The sequence below is a fragment of the Rhinolophus hipposideros genome, assembly GCF_964194185.1.
Source record: "Rhinolophus hipposideros genome assembly, chromosome: 4".
NCBI lineage: Eukaryota > Metazoa > Chordata > Mammalia > Chiroptera > Rhinolophidae > Rhinolophus > Rhinolophus hipposideros.
The window spans coordinates 3,319,374-3,345,993 of NC_138050.1; the positions used below are offsets into that span (position 1 = coordinate 3,319,374).

The window sequence follows — 26,620 nt, forward strand, 5'->3', positions numbered from 1 at the left end:
ATGAAACATATTGTGTTTCCCCGAAAATAAGACCAGGTCTTATGTTAAGTTTTGCTCCAAAAGACACATTGGGGCTTATTTTCAGGTGATGTCTTACCGTGTTTCCCGGAAAATAAGACCAGGTCTTATGTTCATAAGTTTTGCTCCAAAAAGACGCATTAGGGCTTATTTTCAGGGATGTCTTATAAAAAATCATGCAAGGACTTACTTTCTGGTTAGGTCTTATTTTCGGGGAAACATGGTAATTCACATTTTAAAAGATTTCAACAGAATGTCTATTGGACCATAATCAACTTAAAATGATTCAATGTATAAAAATTTGATTCCTAGCCAACTTTTTAAGTTCAAGAGAGATAAGGAAAGAGAAAAATGGGGACTTGTGAGGAAGAGAGGGATGATGGAATATATAAAAATACAAAATCTCTTATTGCATAGAGTACCTATAAAATTCTTCTTTTCCAGCTTTTCCATCATTGGAGGGTATGAGCCATCCACCATCAGCCAACTGTATTCCCTTTCCAGCCCATAAACTTTCCTTACCAAAATAATCCTGAGTGTGAAACTGAAAAGACTCTGCATTTTTGCTGTTAATTTTTACGCAGTGTTTAGAAACGCCATACATATATAGCTGCACAAAATAAATCAGAAAAATTTGATAATGAATGAAAAACAAAAGCAAACAAAAGAGCATGTTTCTTTGAATAAAAACGATTGTAACAAACCAAAACTGAATTTACCAAAAATTTTTCTTTTAAGTATTATCCCTTGTGTACACGCCTCCTGCTAGATCTGCCATAGGAAGTCATTGTGGGGATAAAAGTAATTTATGTTTTACAAAACCTCTTAAGTTCAAACATTTAAAAGGGAAAGAACAATGAAAAGTATAAGTATTTCAGGAAAGCTGGCCTCAGATCAGATTTCTACACAGGCCTGGCCTGCTTTCAAGGTGCTCACTTGCACCCTAGCACGTCTTTTTCTCCCAGAGTTCTTTTCTTTCATCCAGACTTGACTCTGGAATTGTGGTTCTTTTACTACTAGTTAAGTGATTTTGAGCAGTTACTTAACCCTCTCTGTGCTTTAGTCCTCTCATCTGTAAAACGATGGACAAAATAATAGTGCCTTCCTTTTAGGGTGCTTGTGAAGATTAGAAGAGAGATAACCGGAAGGTACAGAGCTTAGAAGACTCCTAGTACATAGGAAATACTCAGTAAATATTACCTATTAATATTACCAATATAATTTTCACATCTCCAGTGCCTAAAATGCTACCTAGATAGTGCTGGCTTGATCAGAATCCTCATTTAAAAATGTAAATAGCTCTTTGTGGGTTCAGGGTTATGAGGCAGTCACACTTTAAATTCGATGACACTACTTGCCTCTAACAGCTAGTTGAGAGAACTTATAGTAGTGAAATGAATACGCTTTGAAGGGGAAGAGAAATCGTTGTTCTGAAGCACAGACCAGTTTGGTAGGACAAGGCAGCAGAGGACAAGGCTACCACTGTGTGGTGACTGGGAAACATGGGGATTTCATTCATCCATCATTCCTGCTTTAATGTGTTCCGTCTTCAAACAGAACTTGGAGATACTGGTTAACAACACAAAGTTACACTTTACTTAGAGGCTGTTACTGTTACAGACAAAAGCATACCTGTTTATGAGAACATGCAGAGGGAGCTCGGCCTTCTACTGCGACTTTCAGAGAGATTCGAGGCATAGTGGATGTTTTTGCAAGATACAGACTGCCTGCTTGTGGAACAATACGTTGCCTGTGTTTCTTTTTAATCCGCATATCCTGTGCATCTCTGGCATTCTGAAGATTTGTAATTAAATCTATTAAGAAATAAATAATTAGCAAAAAATAATACTGAATATAAAATTTAATAAGCACCACCTTTGCTTTATAAAATCGCATTTGTCAATTTGCTCTAATTTTAAATCTTCAGGGTGAAAAAGACTTTCAACTTGTAAAGAACAGAAATAGATCTATTATTTTTACTTCGAATTTGGAAGAAAATTAGTAGCCTGATAAAAAATATATTCCAGTAATGGCGGTCCTAGCTTTTTAAACAACAAAGTTTATAAGTAATTACCTTTGAAAGAAAAATATTAGAATAATTAAAACCTAATGTTTGGACTTAGAAAAACTAAAGCATTAAAGGAAATTTTTAAATTATTAATCACCACAAAAGGGGGAAATCCTTGAGGCATTATTTCATATGAGAAATATCTAACTAAAAGGCAAAAAAATGTCAACATAAATTTTCACACAATACCTAATTGTTCTTCCTCACACTTTGTAGAGATTACAGTTGTTGCTTGATTGGAGTTATCTTTGTTAGGCTGATGAATTTCACTGTCATTCATATTATTTTCATTAACACCAGAGTCATGTTCATCTATGTTTTTTTGTTTTTGTTTGTTTTCCTCCAAATTAGTATTACTAACACACTGTTCATCTCTGTGAAAATGCGACTTAGTTTTAAAAGGTGGGACGAAGACTTTCATTGCTTTGCCTGTAGTAATTGGGTGTCTTCTTGTTTCATTTCTGGTGGCAAGAACCTTATAAAATGGCTGCCCTGAAACTGATAAATTGCTTGAAGATTTTTCCAAAGTCAGGTGTTCATAAAAATGAGATTTAGACCGAAATCCTTGACCAGGTGGAGTCAAATTTGGAGTCTGTATTTCTTGCCACTCCTTAGTTGTGCTACAATGGGGAGAAAACATTTAAGTTTGATTATTTACCAGTAAATGTATACATACGTCGTTGTTATGGAATATGCATTTTTTTGGAGGCCCTCAATTGCTGCATAAAGATCCTATTCTGGTTACTGTTTCACATTTCATCATAGTTGACATCCAAAACAATGCCACATTTTTCAAGTCTACCACTATTTGTCACCACTGAGTCCAGGCTTTGACTTTACCATACCAGAGACAGTCAGACACAGACCCTCTGCATCTGTCTCCTCCCGTTCCAACTCTGTACTCACCTCTTTTACCACAGAAAGCTGTCCGTCCTCTCCTTGTGGCTAACTCCTTCACTGGTACGGAACCCCACCCTTTCAATTTACTCCACCTCCTTCCTTTCTCTTTCTACCACCTTTTTTTAGTGCTCTTTTCATTTAGCCACCCTTGCCCACCCTTGAAACACTTTTTCCTCAGCCTTATCTCCCCTTCAAGCTAAGACTCACTGTTACCTGCCCTTCATGGCCAACCTTCATAAACAGGTAATTTAATTAGCTGTTTTCACTCTCTCGTTCACTGACCTCTCATTTCTCCCACTATTCTATGGAAATTGTTCTAAATCAAAATGCTAGTAACTTCCCAAATACCAAAAATATATCGCTTCATATGTGCACTCGTTCTACTAGACCTCTGATAACTGTGACAGTTGACTTTTTTCTTCTTAAATTCTCACCACTAATATCTACACAACCATTGTCCTTTTCTTTCCTTCCTTCCTTCCTTCTTCCTTCCTTCCTTCCTTCCTTCCTTTTGCTGGTTTTTCCTTTTTTCTGACTCTTAAAAAAATTCCTATCTCCAAAGCTGGATTTCTTTCCTAGACACTTTTGTGGGTGAGGTGAGTCATTTCCATTGTTTAAATAATCATATACCTAACAACAAAAATATTAATCTGTGGGGGAGTGGGTTATCACTTTGTGAGGGGTGTAAATGTCTAACTATTACATTGTTTTGTATACCTGAAACTAATAAAATTAATCTGTTTCTTCATGCCTGACTTTCCTCTACGTGTTATTTCTACAGTTTGAACTGCATATGGCACCAGACTCACCTCAAACTCAACATGTCCAAAACTATATCATTTTCCCTGGCATACACGTTCTTCCTAATATTTGAGATCTTGTTAAAAACCTTGTACTTCTTTTTACCAAACCCTAAACCCCTGGTACTTGAAGTCACCCTAGAACTCATTTAGTTATCCATTTACGTATCCATCAAATATTTAACGAGTTCCTACTATGTGTCAGGCACTGTTTTGGCTGGGGGATACCACGATGAACATAACAGAATCATAGAGTTCAGTCTAGTGGATGGAAACAAATATGCAAAATGGTAGTAAATGCTATGGCGATAAACCATTCAATAACTGGCATCTGAAAAAGGGCTACCCTCACACTTAATTTGATATTTTGGTCAGTGATAGGATTCTATGTTGGAAATCATTTCTTCTCGGAATTTTAAAGGCATTGCTCTGTATAATACATTATAGAATCTATAGTCTGCTAGCTTCCATTGTTAACAATGAGAGGATTTATACCATTGTGACCCTTGAAACTTTATTGAAAACCTGATTTTTTTGCCCTTGGGAATTTAAGGTTCCTCTTTGCCTCCCTAGTGTTCTAAAATATCATGAGGATGCCCCTTAATGTGGGCCAGTTTTATTCCTGTGCTCTCTCTGAGGGCCTTTTTAATCAAGGAAACTCATGGCCTTCACTATTGATAAAATATCTTAAATTCTTACTCTGAAAATTTCTCTTTTTTCCTGTTCCTTCTTTCTCAAACTCCAAATTTTCAGATGTAAGACCCACAGGATTGACTTTCTGATTATCTTTTCAGTCCTTTTTTGTCTCTTTTTCTTTCTGCTCTATGTTCTGGGGGCGTTTATAACTTTGATGTTCCATTACTTCAGAGTTAATTTATTTGTGCCATCATAGTTTGAATTGCTAAGAGCTTTTTTTAGCAACTTGTTCTTAATTGAAGGATGCAATATGTTCTCTTTCCTGAGTTTTATTTTGAAGTTATTTTGAAGTTTTCTTCTCCTTGCACGGTCTATTTCATCTAAGTTCCTTTTTCTTTTTTTTTTGTTGCTTTGGGTTTTGTACTTGGGACACTATCTTTCATAGAGGTTTTCTTCCAGTGATCCTTGATTATCTGTTCTTATTTAAGGTGGAAGCCCTGAAGAGCTCACTGGAAGCTGTGTGCTGGTGGGCTGGTCAATTGTTGGCTTTACTGTCTGGTGATCTGGCTATGCTGTTTCAGCTGAGTACCTGCAACTGCAAATATTTTTTGTTTTTTCTACTGGACTGGTCATATTCCCCAGAAAAAAATTTCCAGTCTTCTGTCCAGAGGCCTCGCTGCCAGAATTTGGAAGCCAAGCATGGGAAGGGGGCTAGGGAGTCTCACTACTCAACGTATGGATTTTCACTTAATCTGTTTTTAGTCCCCTCCCACCATCCCATTCCCGATTCAGAATCCCTCCCATTCATCTGCTCCGGAGAATAACCTTCTTGAAGAGGGATAACTGCCAGTCTGCTTTAGGAGGGGATATAGCTGTTTCTTAAACAGATTTTCAACTAATCTTCCTATTTTCTACCTCAGCTTCAGAAGTACATGTTGCTGCCAATTTGAGTCTTTCTTAGATTCTTTAGGGGAAATTGAGAGTTTCTCTGCTTGCTTTCACGTCAGGTTTCAACATTCTAAGTTTTTCATGCTTTTTGGCTTCCAAAATTTTGGTGTTTCTTCTGATAACTGTCCTTGTGGATTTATACATTAAAAAATTCTCTTAGTAATTTTAGCAAGGTTTTGAGAGGGAGGAGAGATAAAATGATATTTTCCATATATGCCATCTTTTTGTTAATTGATTAATTTCCTTAATCCCTTCTCAACCTCAATATCTCATCCAAAAATCAGAATAAAATCTGTTTGTCTACTTTTATTTATGACTTTAAAAAATGAGATAACATAATACTATAAAGTACTACCAAAGTACAGAATTATTTAATCCTGAAAAGGCAAGCATTAACTCCTTTATTGAATATTAGTCCCATTAGTTTTAGAAATATTTATTTAAAAAAACCCATACTTTTCCTACACAATATTAGAATTTTAAAAAAATTTAAACATGTCTTACCAAAAGGGTGTACAGGTAATCGGCTCTAAAGAAATGTGATGCATAAACAATCTTCTATCTTTTATTGTGCCTAGAAAAGTATTTTTTACATTATGTATTATTAATGAAAATGAATTTTACATTATGTATTAGCGAAAATCTAAGGGAGATTTTATTTACTATGTCTATTTACTACACATTATTGTAAATATTTACACAAAAAAGCTTGAGACAATTATAAACGGTCTGACAATTAAGTTCGCGAACCTGTATGGCTGTTGCTAACCTTTTTTGATATCAGAGGGATTATTCATTATAAATTTGTATCAACTGGACAAAAAGTCAAACAAGTTTACTATTTGAAAGTGCTGAAAAGGCTACGTGACAAAGTTAGACGACCTGAACTTTTCACCAACAATTCATGGCTCTTGCATCAACACGGACGGCACTGTTTGTGAGGGAGTCTTTAGCCAGTAAACAAATCACTGTATTGGAACACCCTCCTTTCTCACCTGGTCTGGCTCCCAATGACTTTTTCTTTACTCGAAGATAAAGGAAATATTGAAAGGAAGACATTTTGATGACATTGAGGCCATCAAAGGCAATATGACGACAGCTCTGATTGGCCATTCCAGCAAAAGAGTTCCAAAATTGCTTTGAAGGCTGCACTAGGCACTGGTGTCGGTGCATAGCTTCCCAAGGGGAGGACTTCAAAGGTGACCAGTGATATTCAGCAATGAGGTGTGCAGCCTTTTTCTAGGATTTTCGCGAACTTAATTGTCAGACCTCATATGTCAAATGTGGCTGAAATATGGAGTCAAGTGAGGACACCGACATGCCTGCTGGATTTGCCAACACAGAGATCACCATGTGACATAGGAAAGCATAATTTGGGTGGAATGGTGAGGGCCAAAGCTTGATTTGATTCCTGAACCTAAGCTTTAAATTATTATACTAAGTTCTTACTAAATTCTTATAGCTTTTTTATTAATCGTTTCACATTTCCTAATGATGGACAACGTCCACATCATACTAGGTATTAAGGAAAAGTGCACATAACAAGGCAAGATATAAGTTTAACAAACCACACTGTAAAGTCTTTTCCAATTATCTATTAATATATACCCAAAAGAGATGAGAAAAAGTAACTTTAAGAATACTATGGCTAGCACCTATTAGAAGGGGAAAAATATGGATAAGAACCAAATTTTACCTTCTGGAGTGCTTTTTGAAGACTTCAAGGATTTTTCTTGATTTTCTGTCCTGTCAAATTCATTTATCAAGTTTCTTTTGATTGGGGGTTCTCCTAAAAAGAAATTTTCATAGTTTTCAAAGCAAATAACATTAATTTTATTTTTCAAAACTAAAATATTGACTCTTACAATATGTTAAGCAAAAAATACATATTAATTATAATTTAAATAGCAACCATTCTATTCGGAAGGAGAGGATTCATTTTCAGTATCACTTTAATTTCTATTATTTCTTGACCACTTAAAATACCTATTTAATTGGATCTAGGGACAAACAGATGTTACCAGATACCACAGATAAGCTAGCACTGAACGTAATTCTAGGTTTACTGGCAATAAGGACAAAACTTCTTCAAATAAACAGTTTTTGTATTAAACTCAAGAATGAATTTATTATATAGGTCCTTGAATTAGAGTGAGGAGAAAAGATTCTTTAAATCCCTAAAATTAAAATATTAGGAAAAGTAATACTTTTCATTAGTTTCAGGTGTATGAAACGTAATAGCTATTTACACCCCTCACAAAACGAGAACACCCCCAATCTACTACCCCTCTTACATTGCATATAGCTGTTACAATACCATTGACTATAGTCCCTATGCTGTACTTTACATTTACATCCCGTGACCATATATACATATACATATAGATATATTTAATTAAAGTTGACATTCAATATTTTTCTACTTCAGCTTCAGGTGTACAATGCATGGTTAGGCATGTACACAATCTATGAAGTGATCCCCCTGATAAGTCCAGTACCCATCTGGCACCCTACATAATCTATACAACATTACTGATTATATTTCCCATACTGTATTTCATGTCCCAAAAAGTACAATATTTTGCACTTATAATGCGCTCCCATGTATAATGTGCACCTATGTTTCTGGCCCGAACTTTCAGGGAAAAAATCTTTCGTTTTAATTCAGATTTTTATTTGTTTACATTTAGGTACTTGTTTTTTGTATTATAAAGGAATTTTAGCATTTATTTTTAACATATTATGTCACAAGAAATTTTATGTAAAAATAATTACAAAACACAAGAACAGATACAAGGTACAAGGAATTTTATGTATCAGTAACAAATTTATGATATTTAGGCATCACAGAAGGCCAAGAACTAGTCGTCATTGCAAGTTCATCGTAAGTTCAATAAAACCAATTATTGTACTCCAGGTATCATTTTGCATATGGATATCGCTATTGAATTCTAGAGTTACACTTTTAACTCATAAGAATAAATTAAAAAATTAAAAACATTTATATAGATATGGAATTAGTACTACCCATGTATAATGCACATCCTTTATTTATCCCTCACAAATTTGGGCAAAAATGTACACATTATTATACACGTTAAAATATGGTAATACTTTTTATTTGAAAATTTTACAAAGGCTGAGAGTAAAATTAAACAATAATGCTAATTACGCATTTCTGTGTCACACTGATAATATGTGATAACAGGTACTTTCCTTTTTGCTTCTTTATTAAAGGCAATGAATTTAATAAGTAAAAATGTCCATGCAAGGCTTGAATCAAGTGTTAGATTATAATGTGCCTTAACTGTTTAAGTAACTGTTTAAGTGTTTACTGGTTAAGTAACCGGAAGCTGATTAAGTTCTGTATATACAGAGTGTGCCAAAAAATGTATACACATTTTAAGAAAGGAACACTGTATTAACATTGTAATATTCAATTCAACACATATCAATAACAAAAGATGAATACAAGTCACGTTTGACTTCCGCAATTACAAGAGGTTCTCAAAGTGGTTACCATCAGCCTCCAGACACTTCTGATTATGGCGAACTACTGCTTGAGTAATGTTGACCAAAGTGTCCGCTTGTATACATCTGTTTGGCACCCCTGGTATATAACGGAAGTCAGGGAAATTAAATAGTGATGCTGTTGAGAATATTAGAAGTTGTTTTTGTCTAAGCAGGCTAACCCACTTCAGTATACACATGAACAAAATGGAACCCTATAAATAAAGCCATTATTTTCCATAAAAAGAACATGACTATAAGCATCTCCACTTCAGAATTCTGCACTAGTTTAAAGTAAGTATTACAAACTTACAACTTTTATGTTTATATTATAAACATAACATAAACTTGGTACAGAATGTGACCTGGATAACACTTGATTAAACAAACCTGTATCCACCAGGATAACCCAGGGGCGAAAGGCACCAAGTGGAAGAATGAACTCAGGGCTTCCGTGTCTTCCTCTGTATTATGAAGGGACTGGACAAGAAGACTTATAATAACTCAATCATTCTATGAGTATATAGTTTTTTAAAAGGAGCTAGTTATTTAAGACCATCTACTTTAAAGCTGGAATGTTAGTTCTGGCATTTACTTTAATTGCAACTGATCAACAGATTCAATTATTTAATATTATTCCTACTCAGAGATACTAACTGAAAAAAAAAAATTACACATCAGCTAACCTAGTAGTTGAACTAAGTGGTTAGACACACAATTAAAAGAGATGTTAGAAGAGAGCACAAATGGCATTAAGACCACAATACTATTTGCTAAGGATAACTGATTTGAGAACACTTCCTAGATGAACAAAAAGCAAGCCAACTCCTATAACTAGAAACCAACTTTTTAAGTTAATAAGACCCACACTCTGAACCTCTGCTATCTATCTGAAAACAGTAAGTTGTTTAATGCAGGCTATTATAATATGAAGATAAGTTTCAACTTTTCTAGATAAATTAAAATTTTTAATAGTAATTTCTCAATTATGACTATATTAATAATCTCTAAAAATCCATGGAGAACCTCAAAACACAACTTCTTGGTACACAGACTTAGATATCAAGAGTGAGGTCACATTCCTCCAACCCACACATCAAAATCTGGCAAAACATACAGAGTGTATAATACCCTCAATACTATAAGCTAGTATGCCAGGATTACTGAGGACTTATTTTCAAACGTGATTGGCAAACCAAAATGAAAAAATGGACACTTACCAACTGAGACAAGTGCTTCTCCTCTTCTTTTCTGAGTTCTTGAATTTAACAAAACTGTTCTCTCATTGTTTTGGCACGGAAGGAGAGAAGGTTCAGGATGACTCAGCAGATCAGAATCCGTCAGCTCATCATCTTCCATAAAAGCTTTGGCAATCTCTACTGCTTCTGTTTCAAAATAGTTTTCTGGGTCTTTGGAGTAAGTATAACAAATTTCTGTATTTGTTTTCATGGGAAGAATAGGAAACATTTCAGTTTTCCCAATTTCCATTTCTATGTTTTTAGGTAAAGCTTGTTCTTTCCCCAAAAGATGACTGTTCTCAATAAGCGGTGTTTTGCTTCCTGACACCAACTGCTGTTTGTCTCGCTTAAACTGAGAGAGACATGGAGATACTTCAACAGAGTGAGTATTATCTGAAGAGCCAATTTCACTGTTACAGTTATTCGATAATTTAAGTTCTTTATTGTAGGCTTTTTCCATTTGGGAGTTTACAGAGTGTTCTGGGGCTCTCTTATCAATACAGGAGAGAGGAAGTATTTTTGACACATCTTGTCTGGATGTAAGTGAACAGTGAAGATCACATTCACTTCTGCTGAAATCAAATTCCTCTAACATCCCCTTAACTCTGCTTAAGGCACTTTCAGAAACTGGAACCTGTTTTCCACTTGCGGTACTAAATCCAGAGAAAGCAGATGATAGTACATTTTGCGGGGTATGTATCTTAGTATTTTCTTCTCTTGTGACTTTCTCTGACTGTTGTTCAAAAGATACTGTGGAAAAGGGCAACTCAGCACTCTCTTCTAGCTTAGAAAATACCTGTCTAGCCTTTTGTAATGCAGCATCTGACACTTCTATAGACTTCCCACTCGCTGTGCTAAAAATCCCACAAGCATTTGTAGAAGAGACCAACTTGGGAAGTTTCCCCGTATGAAATTTACGTACGTCTGCAGCTTTCAGATCAACCTGACAAGGTAATAATACTTCAGTAACTTTTCCTGATCCGGACATACTTTGGCTGTGTTGTAGAATTTGCTCCCTTTGAATGTCAGCAAAAACCTTGTATGAACATATACTATGTTCTTCACTATCTGAGGAGTTAGGAAAAATATCCTCCGACGCATCCACTGCCTTATGGTAACCTGCCACAGTTTTTGTTTGGCCAGTGCCTGATTTACTCTCAGTGTTTTGCTTAACAACCTGAGTGCAGTTGTCTGTAAACCTCTGTCTCCCTTTTGTTCCGTGTGACACACTGACTGTACTGTGACCACTTGCTGTACTGAATGCAGGTGGCCCTGCCTCAAAATTACTGGAATCAGACACGGTCACTTCCATGGCTGCATTTTCATTTTCACATGGGGAAGAGTTAGTTACAAACTTCTGAACACAAATACTGTCATTTACAGTTTGCGGGTATGTGTCTGCTTCTCTTATAGTGGATATTACTTCAGAAGAACCAGTGTTTTTTCTGTCTTTGACATTCTTCACTACTGGCTCAATTTGGTAATTATCAACTTTATTTTCTGAGAGAGATTCTGCTTTACTATATACCTCATTGGAATGACAAAAATCAAAATAGTATGAAAAGCTGTTAGACATGCTAGTGCTACTTAAATAACTTGAATCTTGTTTTTCAGAGATATGATTTTTTTCATCGTCAGTCATGAGAGAGTTTGAGCAATTACCACATGAAGGATTTTCCACATAATCCTTAGGATATTCTTTTAAACATACAACCTTGGCAGCATTTATTTTTTCTGGTTGATTATCCAATTCTCCTTCTCTAAGCCATTTTTTTGCTTCAAGTAGTGAAGCCTGACTCACAGAAATTTTTCTCCCACATCCTGTGTAAAATGCCAATGCTGAATTTTCAACTGAACAAATGGACTGATTTGCGTAACAAGTTGTAGGACATTTTGCTGTTTCTTTTTCTATGGCTTCACATGCTTTAATTTTCAGAGAGATACTATTTGACATTTGGAGATTATCAGTTTGTCTGTATAAATTATTACTTGAGAACTTGAGTGGCATGGCAGTCTTGTTAGAAACAAGTTTTTTCTCCTCTAGAGAATTCTGCATTTCTTTGTACTTTGGGTCAGTTGTTATTTCAACTGTCTCACATGCTAATTCAAGCCCTTCTTTACATTCCTCGCTGTCCTTTAACATCTTTGCCCCTCGATGGCTAAAATCAGTGGCTCTACTATTACTATATTGCTTTTTATCATCAAAAATATTTTTCACTTTGTCCAAAGATTCCTTTGCAATTTTCACCTTTTTCCCACTAGCTGTATGAAAACCCAACACAGTAGGCTCTTTGATCTTTTCAATTTCACATTCTGGTCCTGGTTGGAGAGTCAGTAATTGATTTTCAATACCAACTGGGTCACCTTCTTTCAATGTTTTCTCTTTAACCATATCTGTTTCCTCATGACTTGAAATGTCTATTTTGTTGACATTTATTCCAGAAAGGAATTCAGAATTCAAGGCATCTGAAAAGTTATTCAATTCTTCTCCTGCACATTTTTGATTAAAGAAATTTACAACTTTATTTAATGAATCTTTGGAGATGCTGATATTTTTCCCACTTGCAGTCTGAAAGGATATATCAAAAATGTCAAAATCTTTTATGTTTTGCCCCATCTTACTAGCAGTCAAGTCTTGTTTATTTGAGGTATTAACATGACATGTTTCTTCAGCTTTCACAACTTCCAAACACGTTAAATCTGACACACTTTCTTTGACTCGAGTGTTTCCTTCCTTCATAAACTGGCTAGATGATTTTAGATGTATGTTGTGCTGATCAACACATTGCAAGACATTTTCAGCATTAGAGATATAAACGGTATCATTTTTACTTGAATCACTGCCATTAGAGTCTCCTAAGTTACAAATATTTGTACCAGCACCAGCACATTTGTCATTTTCATTTTCTGTCTTTTTCTTGTGATCTGCATTATTTTCTTCAACAATCGTGCCAGTTGTCATTTCAATATTATTTTGTTGTATTAGTTGGCATTTATTATTGTTTTCATTTAAATTTGTATCATTGTTATAATTTTCTAGGTTAAACAATGAAAGAACAGAATCCTTACATTTACTTGAAGAGAAACTTCTTGGATCTACTTCTGCAGAATTTTCCTCACTAATATTCTCAATGTCACTGAACAGTTTCATAGCTTTTTGCAGTGCTTCACTAGAAACATTCAGTTTTGTGCCACGAGCAGAATAAAAGCCTCTAAACTTCACTTCGTTTTTATCTGTTAAATATCCAGAAGCACTTTTGTTACAGTTGGTTTTCAATGAGCAAATAAACTTTTGCTTACCTTCAAATTTCCTGCTGCTGTCTACCTGACTGATAGTTGGGGCATTATTTCTGAGATGAAGATCAATGTTTTTCCATTCCTCTGAAGTGGTATTCAAGGCAGGAATCTGGTTTTCAAGCATTTCAAATTGATTATTCTGTATCATGTGGCTTGGTTTTTGAAACTGTGTAAATTCAAACTGACTTCCTGATTCTTCCAATATAGTAGAAAGTTCTGTAATTTCTGCCTTTTGGCTAGGTGTTAAATTTTGGTTTAAACTAAAATCTTGCTTTAAAGATACAGTTGGAGGAGTTGTATGACTATTTTCACCATTAGAAGCAAATGTACTAATTTGTACACACCCAGATACAATGTTAGTTGATTGTGAATTAAGTGCATGAGGTTTTCTTAGTTTCTTTTGATTTTCTAACGATGATGTATTTACAATTTCAACACAAACTAAATCAGTATAAAAACGTTCTTCGATATCTTTGAAGAGCACGTTACCTTTCTTAATGTTGTGTTCAGACAGTTTTATCTCTTTATTAGAAGCTGTTCTGAAGCCATTTCCAAAATTGTGATTTGAAATGGGATCTGAGAGTCCTGCCCATTTGTCCATGTAATTATTATTTCTATTTGATTTCTTATCTATATCCAAGGAGATGTCTGATTTTGAATCTTCGTTTAGAGTCCTTTTTAGTTGCTGTGTTACATTATTTCTGTTCTTCTCTGTAAGATCACGGACTATAGTTGATGAATCAAAATCTTCTGTAATGGACACTCTGACTGCTTGTTTGTCATCGATACCTGTACCTACTATGATGGTAGAGTTCTTTAGAATAGGTCCTCTTACATAACTGAGGTCAGCCTCATGAAGTTCCTTAGTATTTTCTAAAACAAGAATATTCGTTTCAGTAGTTGTTTCAAAGACAAAATCATTCTCATTGTCTTGGAAAAGTTCTTCAGAATTTGAATTGATAGTTATTTTTGGAACTGAAGTTGTCTCTTCTTGATCTTTCTGGATTACTGTGAGACTTGTATTTTGGTTGAATTGAACCTTAACAGAAGATGATGCTACTGTTACGTATTTTTCAGGTGACAACAGCTCAGCTTTTTTAGAATTTTCATTTAAAACACGTATTTCTTGATTCTTTTCCATGGTGATCTTTTTGGTTAAATCAAAACCAGCTCCACAATTCTTATATTTTAGTTTCTCTAATGTTGTATATGATTCTTTTCCTCTAAAAATCATAACTGGGTTAGATGGAGGATCCTTGGAGCTAGGAGTTAAAATACTGGCCTCATCATGGTTATATAAACAGCTTTCCTGGGATGGAAAGTGAACACTACTATATTGTACTTCTGAATATGGCATTGTAGGCAAGACATTTTCTTTTATGTCTGAAACGCTTTGGCTTTTTGGGTCAGCTTCACAATGTTTTTCCTGCAAGCATGAGAGATAATCAGTTTCTGTGGTTATAAATGACTGCAGTTTTTCTTTATTAACTTTTGCTTCTTTATAATCAAAATGCTGAGATATTATTTTATTATTGTAAGAACTGCTTTCATTACTGGAATATTTTCTCAGATTTGTTCTTAAAGAGCTGGTTAAAGACAAAGTTGGTTCTTCAGAATCATTCTGCAAACAGTTGTTTTTGACAGAAGAATGTAATAAACCTAAGTATAAAGACACAAAGTGACAAAATAAAATGAAAGTACCATCAATCATAGTCACTAAATATTTTCTATAAAGTTAAAATTCTTATTTTCTAAAACAACAATTACATGAAAAGCAAGAAGTGAATGTCAGGTTTAAAACATAAGTAATTCTAAATATTCTTTATTTTGAATTTATTATATTTTCCAACTAAAGAATAGGATCTAGTATTTTTTTTTAATGCGTATCAACTCAATCAAAATTAGTATGTAGTTTCAGAAAGCAGCTAGCTACCATGAGTAAAATTCAAATTATATTAGAAAATTGGAAAAAAAATCATTGCTAATATTGATGTAATAGAAAATTAAAAAGCAAGGCAAAGGAAAGGAATTAGAAAAGTAACCATTTCCATTAGTTAATTCAGTCTTTCAAATTGAAAAAAAACACACAAAAAAATCAACCTTTAAAACCAGGTTCTACATATGAAGGGCCTGAAAGATGACTTAATCTCAATTATAAAGGTAAATTAACCTGCTCTGTTCAGTTAATTTTAAAAGCCCTCTGAATATCCTATTAATAAGTCAAAATTACTCATTTCATTTTCTTTAATCAGTGACCACTACTATATATTAGGTTTTAACTGACAAGTACAGCATTAAACATTTTTCTCTGGAAATTAACCCAAATCTCAAACAGTTCCTCTGTATGCCAGTTCCACCAAACCTATCAGTTATTGAGATATTATAACCCACTAAAATCTTCTCACAGGGAACTAAAATCACCTTTTTAACATAGAATTTAGCTACTGATGATATGAACTGTTGCTCAAATAAAAAATGAATTTCATTGTGCCCACTCTGGACAGAGATACAGTAATAACTCTAAGCAATCTCTAAATATTTAAGAAAATTATTTAACAATGATGAAAATCACTAATTAGGACTAGCTTATATTTAACTTAGCTGGCAATTAGCTTTTGTTTTACTTGCTTTAGAGAAAATACATAGTCAACAGCATAACACATTTACAGAAATGTCCAATTTGTATATAGTAAACACTGGGAAATTAAAGCAGGAAGTATGTAGCCAGGCTCTTGATGCTTATAAATCACAGGCTGTGTCTTAAGAGTGATCATTATACATATACCATGCAAAATGATTCAACAAGTTTGAATGAAATGATTTTGAACATTGATAATCAAAGGCCTAACTGAACAATAACAATATCAGGTGATGTCAGGTATGTTGACATCACTTGATATTGAATACAGTTGACCCTTGAACAACATGGGTTTCAGCTGAGCGAATCCACTTATATTTGTACTCTTTTCAATAAATATACAGTCGGCCCTCTACATCCCGGGGTTTTGCATCTGCAGATTCCCAACCACAAATAGAAAACACTGTTTTCAATCCATGGTTTGTTGAAACCTGGTTTGTTGAATCTGCGGATGCGGAGGGCTGACCACATGCATTGTTCCACGCCATTTTATATATATAGGAACTCGAGTATCTGAGGATTTTGGTATTGTGGGGGGATGCCCTGGAACCAGTCCCCCGCAGATATCCAGGGATGACTGAGTTTTGGGGTAGTCAAAAGTTATACTTGAATTTCTGGCTGCGCAGGGATCAGAGCCCTTAACATCTCTGCATTGTTTAATGGTCAACTGTACAAGATACAGAGATTTTAAAAAACTACAAAAGAAAACCAAATATACTACAGAAGGAAAGCAGGCAGTATGTTTCAAAAGAGAATAAAGAGATTCACATATTCAAATAAGAGAACTTGTCACCATCCATGAAACTCTATGTACTATTCCCACATATAGAAAAAAAGGTACCTAAATCAGCATTTGTAACTGTTGATGGTGCTTCAAAAGCATCTGATTCAAATTGGGCTGAAAAGTTACATAGTCTTGATTCTTGGTCTTTCTGCATTTTTAGTCCTTGATAAGATGTTTCATCATTTATAGGATAAATAAACTTTTTAGTTTTCTTTCTCAAAGAGGATATTAAACTTGTATTCTTCAAAGCTACAGAAGTGTGTCTGATAGTGGCTGGCCAGCTTCCATTATCAACTGAACCTGCATATAAAGAACTCTCTTTCTGTGAGCAAACAGTATGCATTTCCAACCCACTTGCAGAGACTTCAGATTCTTCTTTAAAGTTTGGATCAGTCACATTATTTGATAAAATTGCACTGGATGTCTCTTCAGGTGATTCTCTGATCTTTTTGATATCCTGAAGTGGAGAAACTATCAGGGAAGTTTCAGGTACTGCATGCTTTTCCACAAGAGTGGAATCTTCATGAGATTCAACACACTGTCCGTCATCTCTCTTATTTACCACTGTTTCCTGAGTTAATATCTTCTCTGTTTTTGGTTCACTTGAAATATGTGACAAAGAATTTTCTAAAGTAATGAAGTTGGTATGTTCTTTCTCTTTGACTATGAGGTCTTTTTCTGAATTATTTTGGTCACAAGAAGAAATATGCAGTAGGGGTATTTTTTCCATCTGGGTTCCATTTAGACCTGAGAGGATTAGCTGAGACCATTCAGAGGCTGAAGAGTTTACAACTTCTTGGGAGATCATGTCACTTCCATTCCCAAAGGGCTTCTGATTTGTATTTGAATCAAACGGATCACTGTCATTTGGTTCCATTTCAGATACAAATGAATGTTTATTTTCTTTCATTTGTTTTTCAGCTTCTTCACACTCATCGGTTTTTGTTTCATTAAAAATATTTTTCCTAGTCTTGCCAGCTTTTATTTTTTGAAAATTTCTTGTTTTATATTGAGAAATACATAATGAAAAGTTATCTCCAGAAACATCGACAACTTTTTCATGTATGTCATCTTCTTGGACATTTGGCATTGACTTTCCAAAATGGTCTTTGCAGCCACTTACTTTACCAAATGAATTCTCCAATCCTGTTAAAGTTTAAAACAATAGCATATTTAATAACATTTTGTAATACAACCATGTAATTTATAGTATTCTCATACCATTTTTCGTAGAAATAGTATACACTAAATTACACATAATTTAACATTTAAAGGGTTATCTTGAGTGTCAGCTGTTTTTCTTTTGGGAGGGGGGCATACCACCCTTCCGTGTTTCTCTGATAAAGACTGACTCCAATGTCCCCAAAGCCTTTTATTCATACTCCAATCTCCAGTCATGTTTCTTTACCAACTCTACACAAACTCACCCAATCTTACTATATTATATATATATATATCCATATATATATATACATATATACGTATGTGTATATATATATATATATATATATGTATATATATGTATAATCTAACATCTAAAATTTATCAAACCAGATGTTCCAAATTAATTTGTGGCCCTACAACTGAAAGTAAAATCTGATTACAACCCCCCCCCCCGATATGCAATCCTACACATTTATACAGACATACACACATGCTAAGAAAAATGCAATATTCCCAAAAATTACCCTATTAGGTAATTTTTGATATATCTAAAACCATATTTATTTTCTAATTAGAAAGTTAGGCTTTCACATTTTGTTAATTATTAAGTCACTCTTCATCTGTAAGTTTCGAGTAATGGGTTTTGTTTTTATGTCACAGCAGTATCTTGAATAGTGTTATCTTCACATGACATTTAAACATTTCATCTAAATTCAGTTCATTTGTACCCTCAATACTGTATTCAGTCATCAAGAAAGCAGAAGCAATGTGTTTTCTCTTTAGGAGGAGCAATACTTCAATTATGTCAGTTAAAAACAGTAGTTCAATTAAACATAAGGACTTACCATGACTTTTAGCTTCTCTTTGATTTTTGTTTTCATTGTCTAGCCCAGAAGGGATAAACCAATTATTTTTCTTCAGATGTTCGTCATTGATAGAAAAATAGCTTTTCAAAATCTGCAAAAGTTATATTTTAAAATTACTTGTATGGGAATCTCTTCATATATATATTCAACTTATTATTGAGTAGAGAGGCAGCAGAGTTTCAAAGGAAATCAAAGAAAATCACATATAGGAATAGGTTTAGAGATTTTCTCAAAGGCTTAGATAAATTATAAATTAGGGAGTGAAAAAATGCAAGATCAATGATTTTTCATGGCATCCTACAATTATAAGCAACTGCAACAGCATAATCAATTTGTCATATTTACTTACAGCAGTATCATTAGGACATACAGCTGCACATGCTTCTTCATCTCTGACTGGAAAAAAAATTCAATACTGTATCATATACAACATACACTAAAGTTAATGCAAAAACTTACGTATTTTTTTGTCAGACATTAAAAGACACATACACTATTGGATTACATGATACATCTGAAACAAAATGAATTGACCCAAGTAGAGTAATTAGAAAGGTCAATCAACATAGTAAATAGCTACATTCACTTCCTTACTACCTCTCATAAGGTTGTAAGAAATTATGACTTAGTTATCCTGACTTTAACATAATATTGTCCACAAAGACTTGGAGAATCAGTTGAATTAAGTGAGGTCATGACTTAAAAGCTAAAGCTTTTAGACTTTAGCATTTATTTAGATAATGGTATAGTCTAAAGGCATGTCATATGTTAAACATTTCTTCCTTTTCAACATGCTTTGACTTGTATCATTTCATCTGAGCAACTGAAGAATAAAGTTAAATTTCCAGCTAAAGGAAATGGAATGTATTTTCGCTAGAATAAAAAAAAAATCATTGGTTTGCATATAATTTGACTCCTATAGAATACTACTTAATGTACTTGTGATTTATCCTAACCTACACTAAATAGAATAAAACTACTCTGAACTAACACACTTATCAAGGACAGTATTGACTAATCTATTATCTAATTATATTTTCATGTTTTCTTTTCAAGAGAAGCATTTTAGATGGCAATTCATCACCGTCATCTACTTCCTTATGAAATACACATTGACAGTCTTACCTATGAGCACAGTAGCACTGAGGGTCGGTGGTGTGGCCAAAGAACTTGACCAAGACATATCAGGATCCACCTCAGCTCCTAGACTTTCAGAAATATGTTTTGGTGTCTGACCCTGGAAATAAAGAAAATAGTTTATTTCATAAAAAGGCACTGATGATTAAGCATATTTTCCCATTCACTTATTTTTTTTCATTTATCATTTACTGAATGCCTATGTGGGACTGTAGGTACGTATCTGTAAATCCCAGGGAAAAGTATGACACTGTTGTCAGATTCTCAATTATTATACAATAAAGTAGGCAGAATATTTACCGTCAGCAGCTTTGGTGTATGAAATAAACATCCACATACCACTGGAGGTAAAACAAGGAAAAAAATTACTAAGTTTTATTTTTATTAAAATTTGTAACATTTAAAAAATAAAAGCCTTGTTTTTAATCATACCTGACTTTTCCCTTTGTGGTGTTACATGTATACATCGCAGAACACCAGGGCTAAAAACAAAACAAATCCCTCATTATTCAAGAGAAAACAGAAATGGCAAAAAAAAGAAAAAATAGTAATCTTATTAAAAAAGGACTCTCAGTCATATGTCATATCAATTATAATTATACCACTTTATAACTTTTTATATTACTTTTTAAAAATTATCTCATGAAGAATTAAGTAACCACTAAATTATGTTTCAAACGCCTGTTGAAAGTAATGTATAAAGTACTTACAAATTTCAGCTAGTGGGAACTGTATATTTTGAATTTAAAAATTATATAAAGTGAATCTATAATAGTATCACATTCTCTCCAATGATTCAAAATATACAAATAATTTATTTTAAACTGATATTACAAGGGCATTGTTTTTCATCATTAATATTTTTGTTACATAAAAACTTCATAGAATACACAGAAAAACCAGTGAATTCAACATTATAAGAAAAACAAAGAAATGTTTCTAATGCAAAAATTATTGTATTAAAGAACTCAGCCTAAAAGGAGATTTTTAAAAATATAAGTTACTCTACCAGGCTCTCTGCCAAAATATTAGTGTAAACATTAGATGCATTTCTATAAAACAAATTATCATATGAAGGAAAAAATGTTTAAGCATTTTAATATAATAGCTTCATCATACCTTTCACTAAGACAAGAATTTAGAGGTGGGCTGGTAACATCATTTGCTTGATCCATTTTAGCCTTCATTGTGCAACTTCTTTTATGTTTACTATTGGTAATATCCTTTCCTGGAACAGTACAATAATTCAGTGAGGATATGTATGCTCTGGATTGTGAATTTTCATTCTCTGAAAGTATTTAAAACAAAAAGTCTTCTGTACTGGAAGGAGAATGGATGAGGAGTTCAGTCTGAACTGGCTCTCAGTTTGCTGAGCCTCCCAAAAAGGGATGTCTGCCCCTATTATATGCTTACTATAACAACCATAGTAAGCATATATATAATAATATGCATAAGGCACATGGGTAATGCAACCAAGATACAGTTTTAACCTCAAGGAGTTCAGAATATAGCAGGGGGAATTTTTTGAAATGTGCACAAGTGGAAGACAAAGTCGAATGTGATATGTCCTTTTATTAAGTTTCACAGTACTACAGTATCATGGAGGAACAGAGTAAAGGAAAAGACCTTTATTCAAAACCTACCAAGGTACCAAATCTGACCCTATCAGTTTTCTGCTGAAAACCTTTCAAGATCTTGTTCTCACGATTAAGTTCAAACTCCGTAACAAAACTCCCTAGTATCAAGACCTTCACGATCTGTTGTCTTAATTTCTATGATGACATTTTTTCACACTTTACTTTTCAGTTGTACCCAACCACCTACATATCCTGCAAGAATGCTCTCTTTCCCACTAAGCCTGTGTACAAACTGTTTCTTTCTCTCTCCTTTTATTTCTCTTGACCTGGAACATCCTCTTTCAGGCTGCCATTTGGAAACTATCTCCTCCAGAAAACTTTAGTGGTCTCTACAATGAGATTAAGTGACTGTCCCTCTATGTGCTCCCTGCAGTTTTATCACACATCCCGTTTCCTCTACTAGACTGTGAATTCCTGAGGTTGACATCTTTTATTTATCACTGTATCCTCAGCAACGACAATAATAGCCTGATATGCTACAGTTACTTCACAAATACTGGCTGAATGAATTAGCAGTGATCAGAAAAGTGGGTTGTAGGCAGCAACACATACTCCTGCTATTCTCGCTGACCACATCTGCTTTCTGGGTAGGGTTTGGAATGCTCAGACAGGGCTTTTAAAGCTGTATGTGGCTCTATCAACTCCAATGTACAGTTTTACAGCATTCCTATTTTCTGTGTTACAAATTGGGCCCTTGAGGCATTTATTATTATTCTTAAAAACTGCTTTTAAAAACAGTTGCTTTAATCGATCCTATGACCTCTAACTTAGAGAAGCTTTGGGGGAAATAAGCAGTAATAAGTGTTACTAAAATAAAGCAAAGACCAAACTGAAAACGATTTGTAGCAGCATACACAAAACACTGTGTTATACTCTCATTTCTCAAGTAACAGGGAATAGACATATTCGGTAACAAGGCAAATGGACATGTAATTTAAAAACCTCAATTCAACAAAATATGCAACCTCTTTCTCTAATGAGAGTTTTAAAGATATTAAAATGTAGCTAACCTTATTTTTTGAAATTTTACCTTTCCCTGTTCACTTTAACAAAGATCCTAAAAAGAAAAAACAAAAACAAAAAAACAAACAAAAAAAGGACTTAAAAAATAATCCAAACAATGAGATACCACTCTATACACCTATTAGAATGACTAAACTCCAAAACACTGACTCCACCAAATGCTGGCGAGGACGTGGAGCAACAGGAACTCTCACTCTCTGCTGGTGGAGTTGCACATGGTTCAGACTCTTTGGAAGACCTTTTGCAGGTTGTTACAAAACTAAACATAATCCTAATATACTATCCAGCAATCATGCTCCTTGATTATTTATCCCAAGGATCTGAAAACTTAGGTCCACACAAAAACCCACATAGGGGTTTATAGCAGCCTTTATTCACAATTGCTGAAACTTGGAGGCAAGAAGACAACCCTTCAGTTGGCAAGTATATAAATAAATTGGTCCGTCCAAACAATAAAACATTACTCAGTGATAAAAAGAAATGAGCTATCAAGCCATCAAAAGACATGAAGGAACCTTACATTGCTAAGTGAAAGAGGCCAGTCTGAAAAGGCTACGTATACTGTATGATTTCAACATGGTATATGACATTCTGGAAAAGATGAAACTATAGACAGTAAAAAAGATCAGTGGTTGCCCAGGGTTTGGGGGTGGTGGTGGTGAATTAGAGCTCATGGGGGATTTTCAGTAAAACTGTTCTGTATGATACTGTAATGGTGGACACGACATTATATATTTGTCAAAATCCATAGCCCTATACAAAGAAACCCTAATGTAAACAAAGGACTTTAGTTAATAATAAAGTGTCAGTGTTGGCTCAGCAATAAAAAGAAACCTAACTGTAAAACATGAAAAGCAAAAAACTGAACCAGGCAAAAACAACTCCATACCCAAATAATCATTTCCCCCAAAACTTGAGACTCTCATAAATAAGCTGAATAATGGTAAGATAAACTCATGATTTGACACAAAAGGACTACTGAGAAGCAGAAATATTCATAGCACATTTCCTCAAGGAACTCTAGGGAAAACTCTTTTTAAAAATAATATATTAGATGTTAGAACTGAGCAAAGCAGGTTAAAAACAGCTTAAGTCTTACTCTTACATTTCAATACTGAATTTAAAGCAAACTTAAAAACAAAAAGTCTCAAGAGACTAGTCAACAGGATTATTGATGCGCTCTAACCTTGAAAGTCAGCCTCTGATTGAGTCACTCATCCCTATCCTCCCCGGATTAAAGACGTAAAGATGGCCGATTCTAGCAGATTACAATTACAGAATAAACACTGACGCTAGGAGTGTCTTTCAAGGCTCAGGACTCGGCATAAACTGGTTGAGGGGGCTTTTCATGACCGCATTAAGACAGACAGTAAGTAGACTGCTCCCGCACGATGCCCACAATGCAGCACTGGTACATGCTCATTGTACACCTACAATCCCAGTACATTTATTTATGTCGTGTCCCACAAAGACTGAGGTCCGAGAGGTCAAAGGTCATCTTACTCATGTTTATATCCTTAATGCCTAGCAAGTTGCCAGGCACAGTGAGCACGGAATAGTGGTTGAATGGATGATTCCTTTTTCTGGGTTCTCCTCAGCATTTCCTTTGCTGAATACCCTCTAGGTCTCATCAGAATCAATTTTCTCACCACACGTGATGACTTTCACCTCCCAGACACATACCTAGTTAATTCCTACAGTTCTCTCTCCTGCCTGTATTCTTTCTTTCAGTCTTGTATTTCCCAAAACCTAAGGACACCTCCACCTTAACATCCCATTACTGTCTCAAATTGCAGGCCAAATGCAACCTAATTTTTTCCTCATCCTTTCAAATCTTTTCCTTCTCCAACCATTTCCTCCAGTGCTTACAATTTCTATGAATGTCACCATTATATTTCAATTTAGTTGGGCTCCAAACCTGTGATTTAATCCTTTCTTTCAAATTTGCCATACCTAGTTTATTGCAGGGTCCTATAGTTTCCACTTTCCATGTCCACTTTTACTCTAATTCAGGCACTTGCCTCTATCACTTGGCACATATATCCCACTGACCTTCCTGCCCATTTTCCTTTGCACAGAAATCACCCAGTTACTTTAAAATGTACATTCATGGGCTCCATTCCCAGATTCTAATTGAACAGACTGAGATTAGGGCCTGCAATCTTCAATCTTCCCTTTCAGTCAGCACTTCAGGAAATTCTAATTGGTCCAGGCATCACATTTTGAAAAATACATCTCCCAAGACAGCTGTCAACCAGCTTTCTGAAGCAATACAAATTGCTTCATTTTCTACAAACATTTCCTGAATACTCAGTGTGTATGCCACTTAGTATCCAATAACATACAAAGAAATCTTTGCCTATTAACTGTATCTCCTTTGTATGCATATTTTCTAGTACCATTAATTTCTTCTTTCATAGCATTTATCACACTATAATTGCTTATGTAAATCTCTTCCCTGGAAAGTAAATGAAGATCTGAAAGATGAATCTATTTTAGCACATGTGCTGCCGAAGTGAGCACTGAAAGATGAATCTAAGTCAGCTAGACAAAAAGGAAGAACTTCTGCACAATTAGCCAGAGCCATGGTCTCAAAAAGAAATTCAGTATGAATGAATGGTAAATTGAGGATGGTGGGAGGGGGATTATGGCACGATGAGACCAGATGATAAAGGACCTTGTAATCATATTAAGGAATCTGGATTTTATGAGGGCAAAAGGGAGGTAGGTAATCAAAGGTTTGAAGCGGGAAGTAGCATGATCAAATTTGGATGTGAGCTTTCTGCTCAATAATCTATCAAATAAATTCAATTTCATTAGCCTGGCACTCAATGCCTCCTTCTAATCTGTTCTTTTTAGTCTTAGGTTGTTCATTGGTTCCTGTCAGACTCAACACTCCAAACAATCTGTATTTGCTATTCTCTTAACATAGTCTTCCTTATGTTCTTCCCTCTGCATAGAACACTATTACTCTATCCCATTTTCAAGTTTCTGAATCTCACCTATCCTTCAGGATTTAATTCAAATGAATCACTTCCAAATTCCTCCAATACTATTTATGCTTTCTTCTCAACTCATTGTATTTTTCTTTTGACATGTACCACACTCAACCTTAGATTATTCGTTATCTGTGTACTGTGAATTTCCCTTATTAGAGATAATATTCCAAAGGAGAGGATGTTAGTTAACTCAAGCAGGTAATAAGTATTTCAATGACTGAATACATAATCTTATTACATGATTGATTGGAAATATCTGACACGTAGGGGAACTGCTACCAAATCAAAGGACATTTATAGAAAATTGATAAAAATAATCTGTCCTTTGGCTGCAGAAATATAGTTTAATTAACATCAAAACAAGGCCTAGGTTTTTTTTTTGTATAGGAATGATATAATTAGCAAGTTTCAGTAGACAGGATGTATTAATCAAAGGTGGGAGGAAAAGGAGCATTTATTAAGTACTTACGTTATTTTATTAAATCCAAACTTATCGGATATCATTTTCATCATCTCCATTTTTAGGTGGGGAAAGTGAGGCCAGAGAGATTGATGTGACTAACATGACACAGCTAATGACAGAGCTGGGATTCTGAACACAGGTTTGTCTGAATTCACATTTTTCACTAGGCTGCATCACAGTACTTACCTAAATCTAACCTGCCTTTATCTAATTCTTTAAGAGGAGACTGGTACAGTGGCAGAGTTAGACCTCTTTGTTCTTTGGATATTACTGGAGTTGAAGCCAATAGATGATAAGGTTTCCTTTGTGGTGTTTTAAATAGGTTTGATTCAGAACTGATTTTATATTCAGATTTTTCTGCAGTTTCAGAATTATAAGGTGGAGCTTCTGAAGAAAGTTCTTCAAACCAATTAAGGCTTACTGGTCCTAAATCTGTAAGAAAAATAAAAACCCCACCTTGGTTTTAATCAGAGACACAGGAAAAGCCCTGAGCC

General features: G+C 34.6%; 1 protein-coding gene across 1 annotated transcript in view; it reads right to left on the bottom strand.

Annotated features, from left to right (window-relative positions):
- Positions 1-26,620, bottom strand: part of BRCA2 (BRCA2 DNA repair associated) — a 57,365-nt gene that overhangs the window by 27,421 nt on the left and 3,324 nt on the right. Inside the window, 14 exon segments of the mRNA XM_081045753.1 lie at positions 441-628; positions 1,651-1,832; positions 2,276-2,706; positions 5,875-5,944; positions 7,067-7,159; positions 10,101-15,074; positions 16,895-17,983; positions 18,847-18,958; positions 19,217-19,263; positions 19,993-20,104; positions 20,305-20,345; positions 20,437-20,486; positions 21,124-21,232; positions 26,313-26,558. Coding sequence (XP_080901879.1) covers positions 441-628; positions 1,651-1,832; positions 2,276-2,706; positions 5,875-5,944; positions 7,067-7,159; positions 10,101-15,074; positions 16,895-17,983; positions 18,847-18,958; positions 19,217-19,263; positions 19,993-20,104; positions 20,305-20,345; positions 20,437-20,486; positions 21,124-21,232; positions 26,313-26,558 — 7,744 coding nt within the window.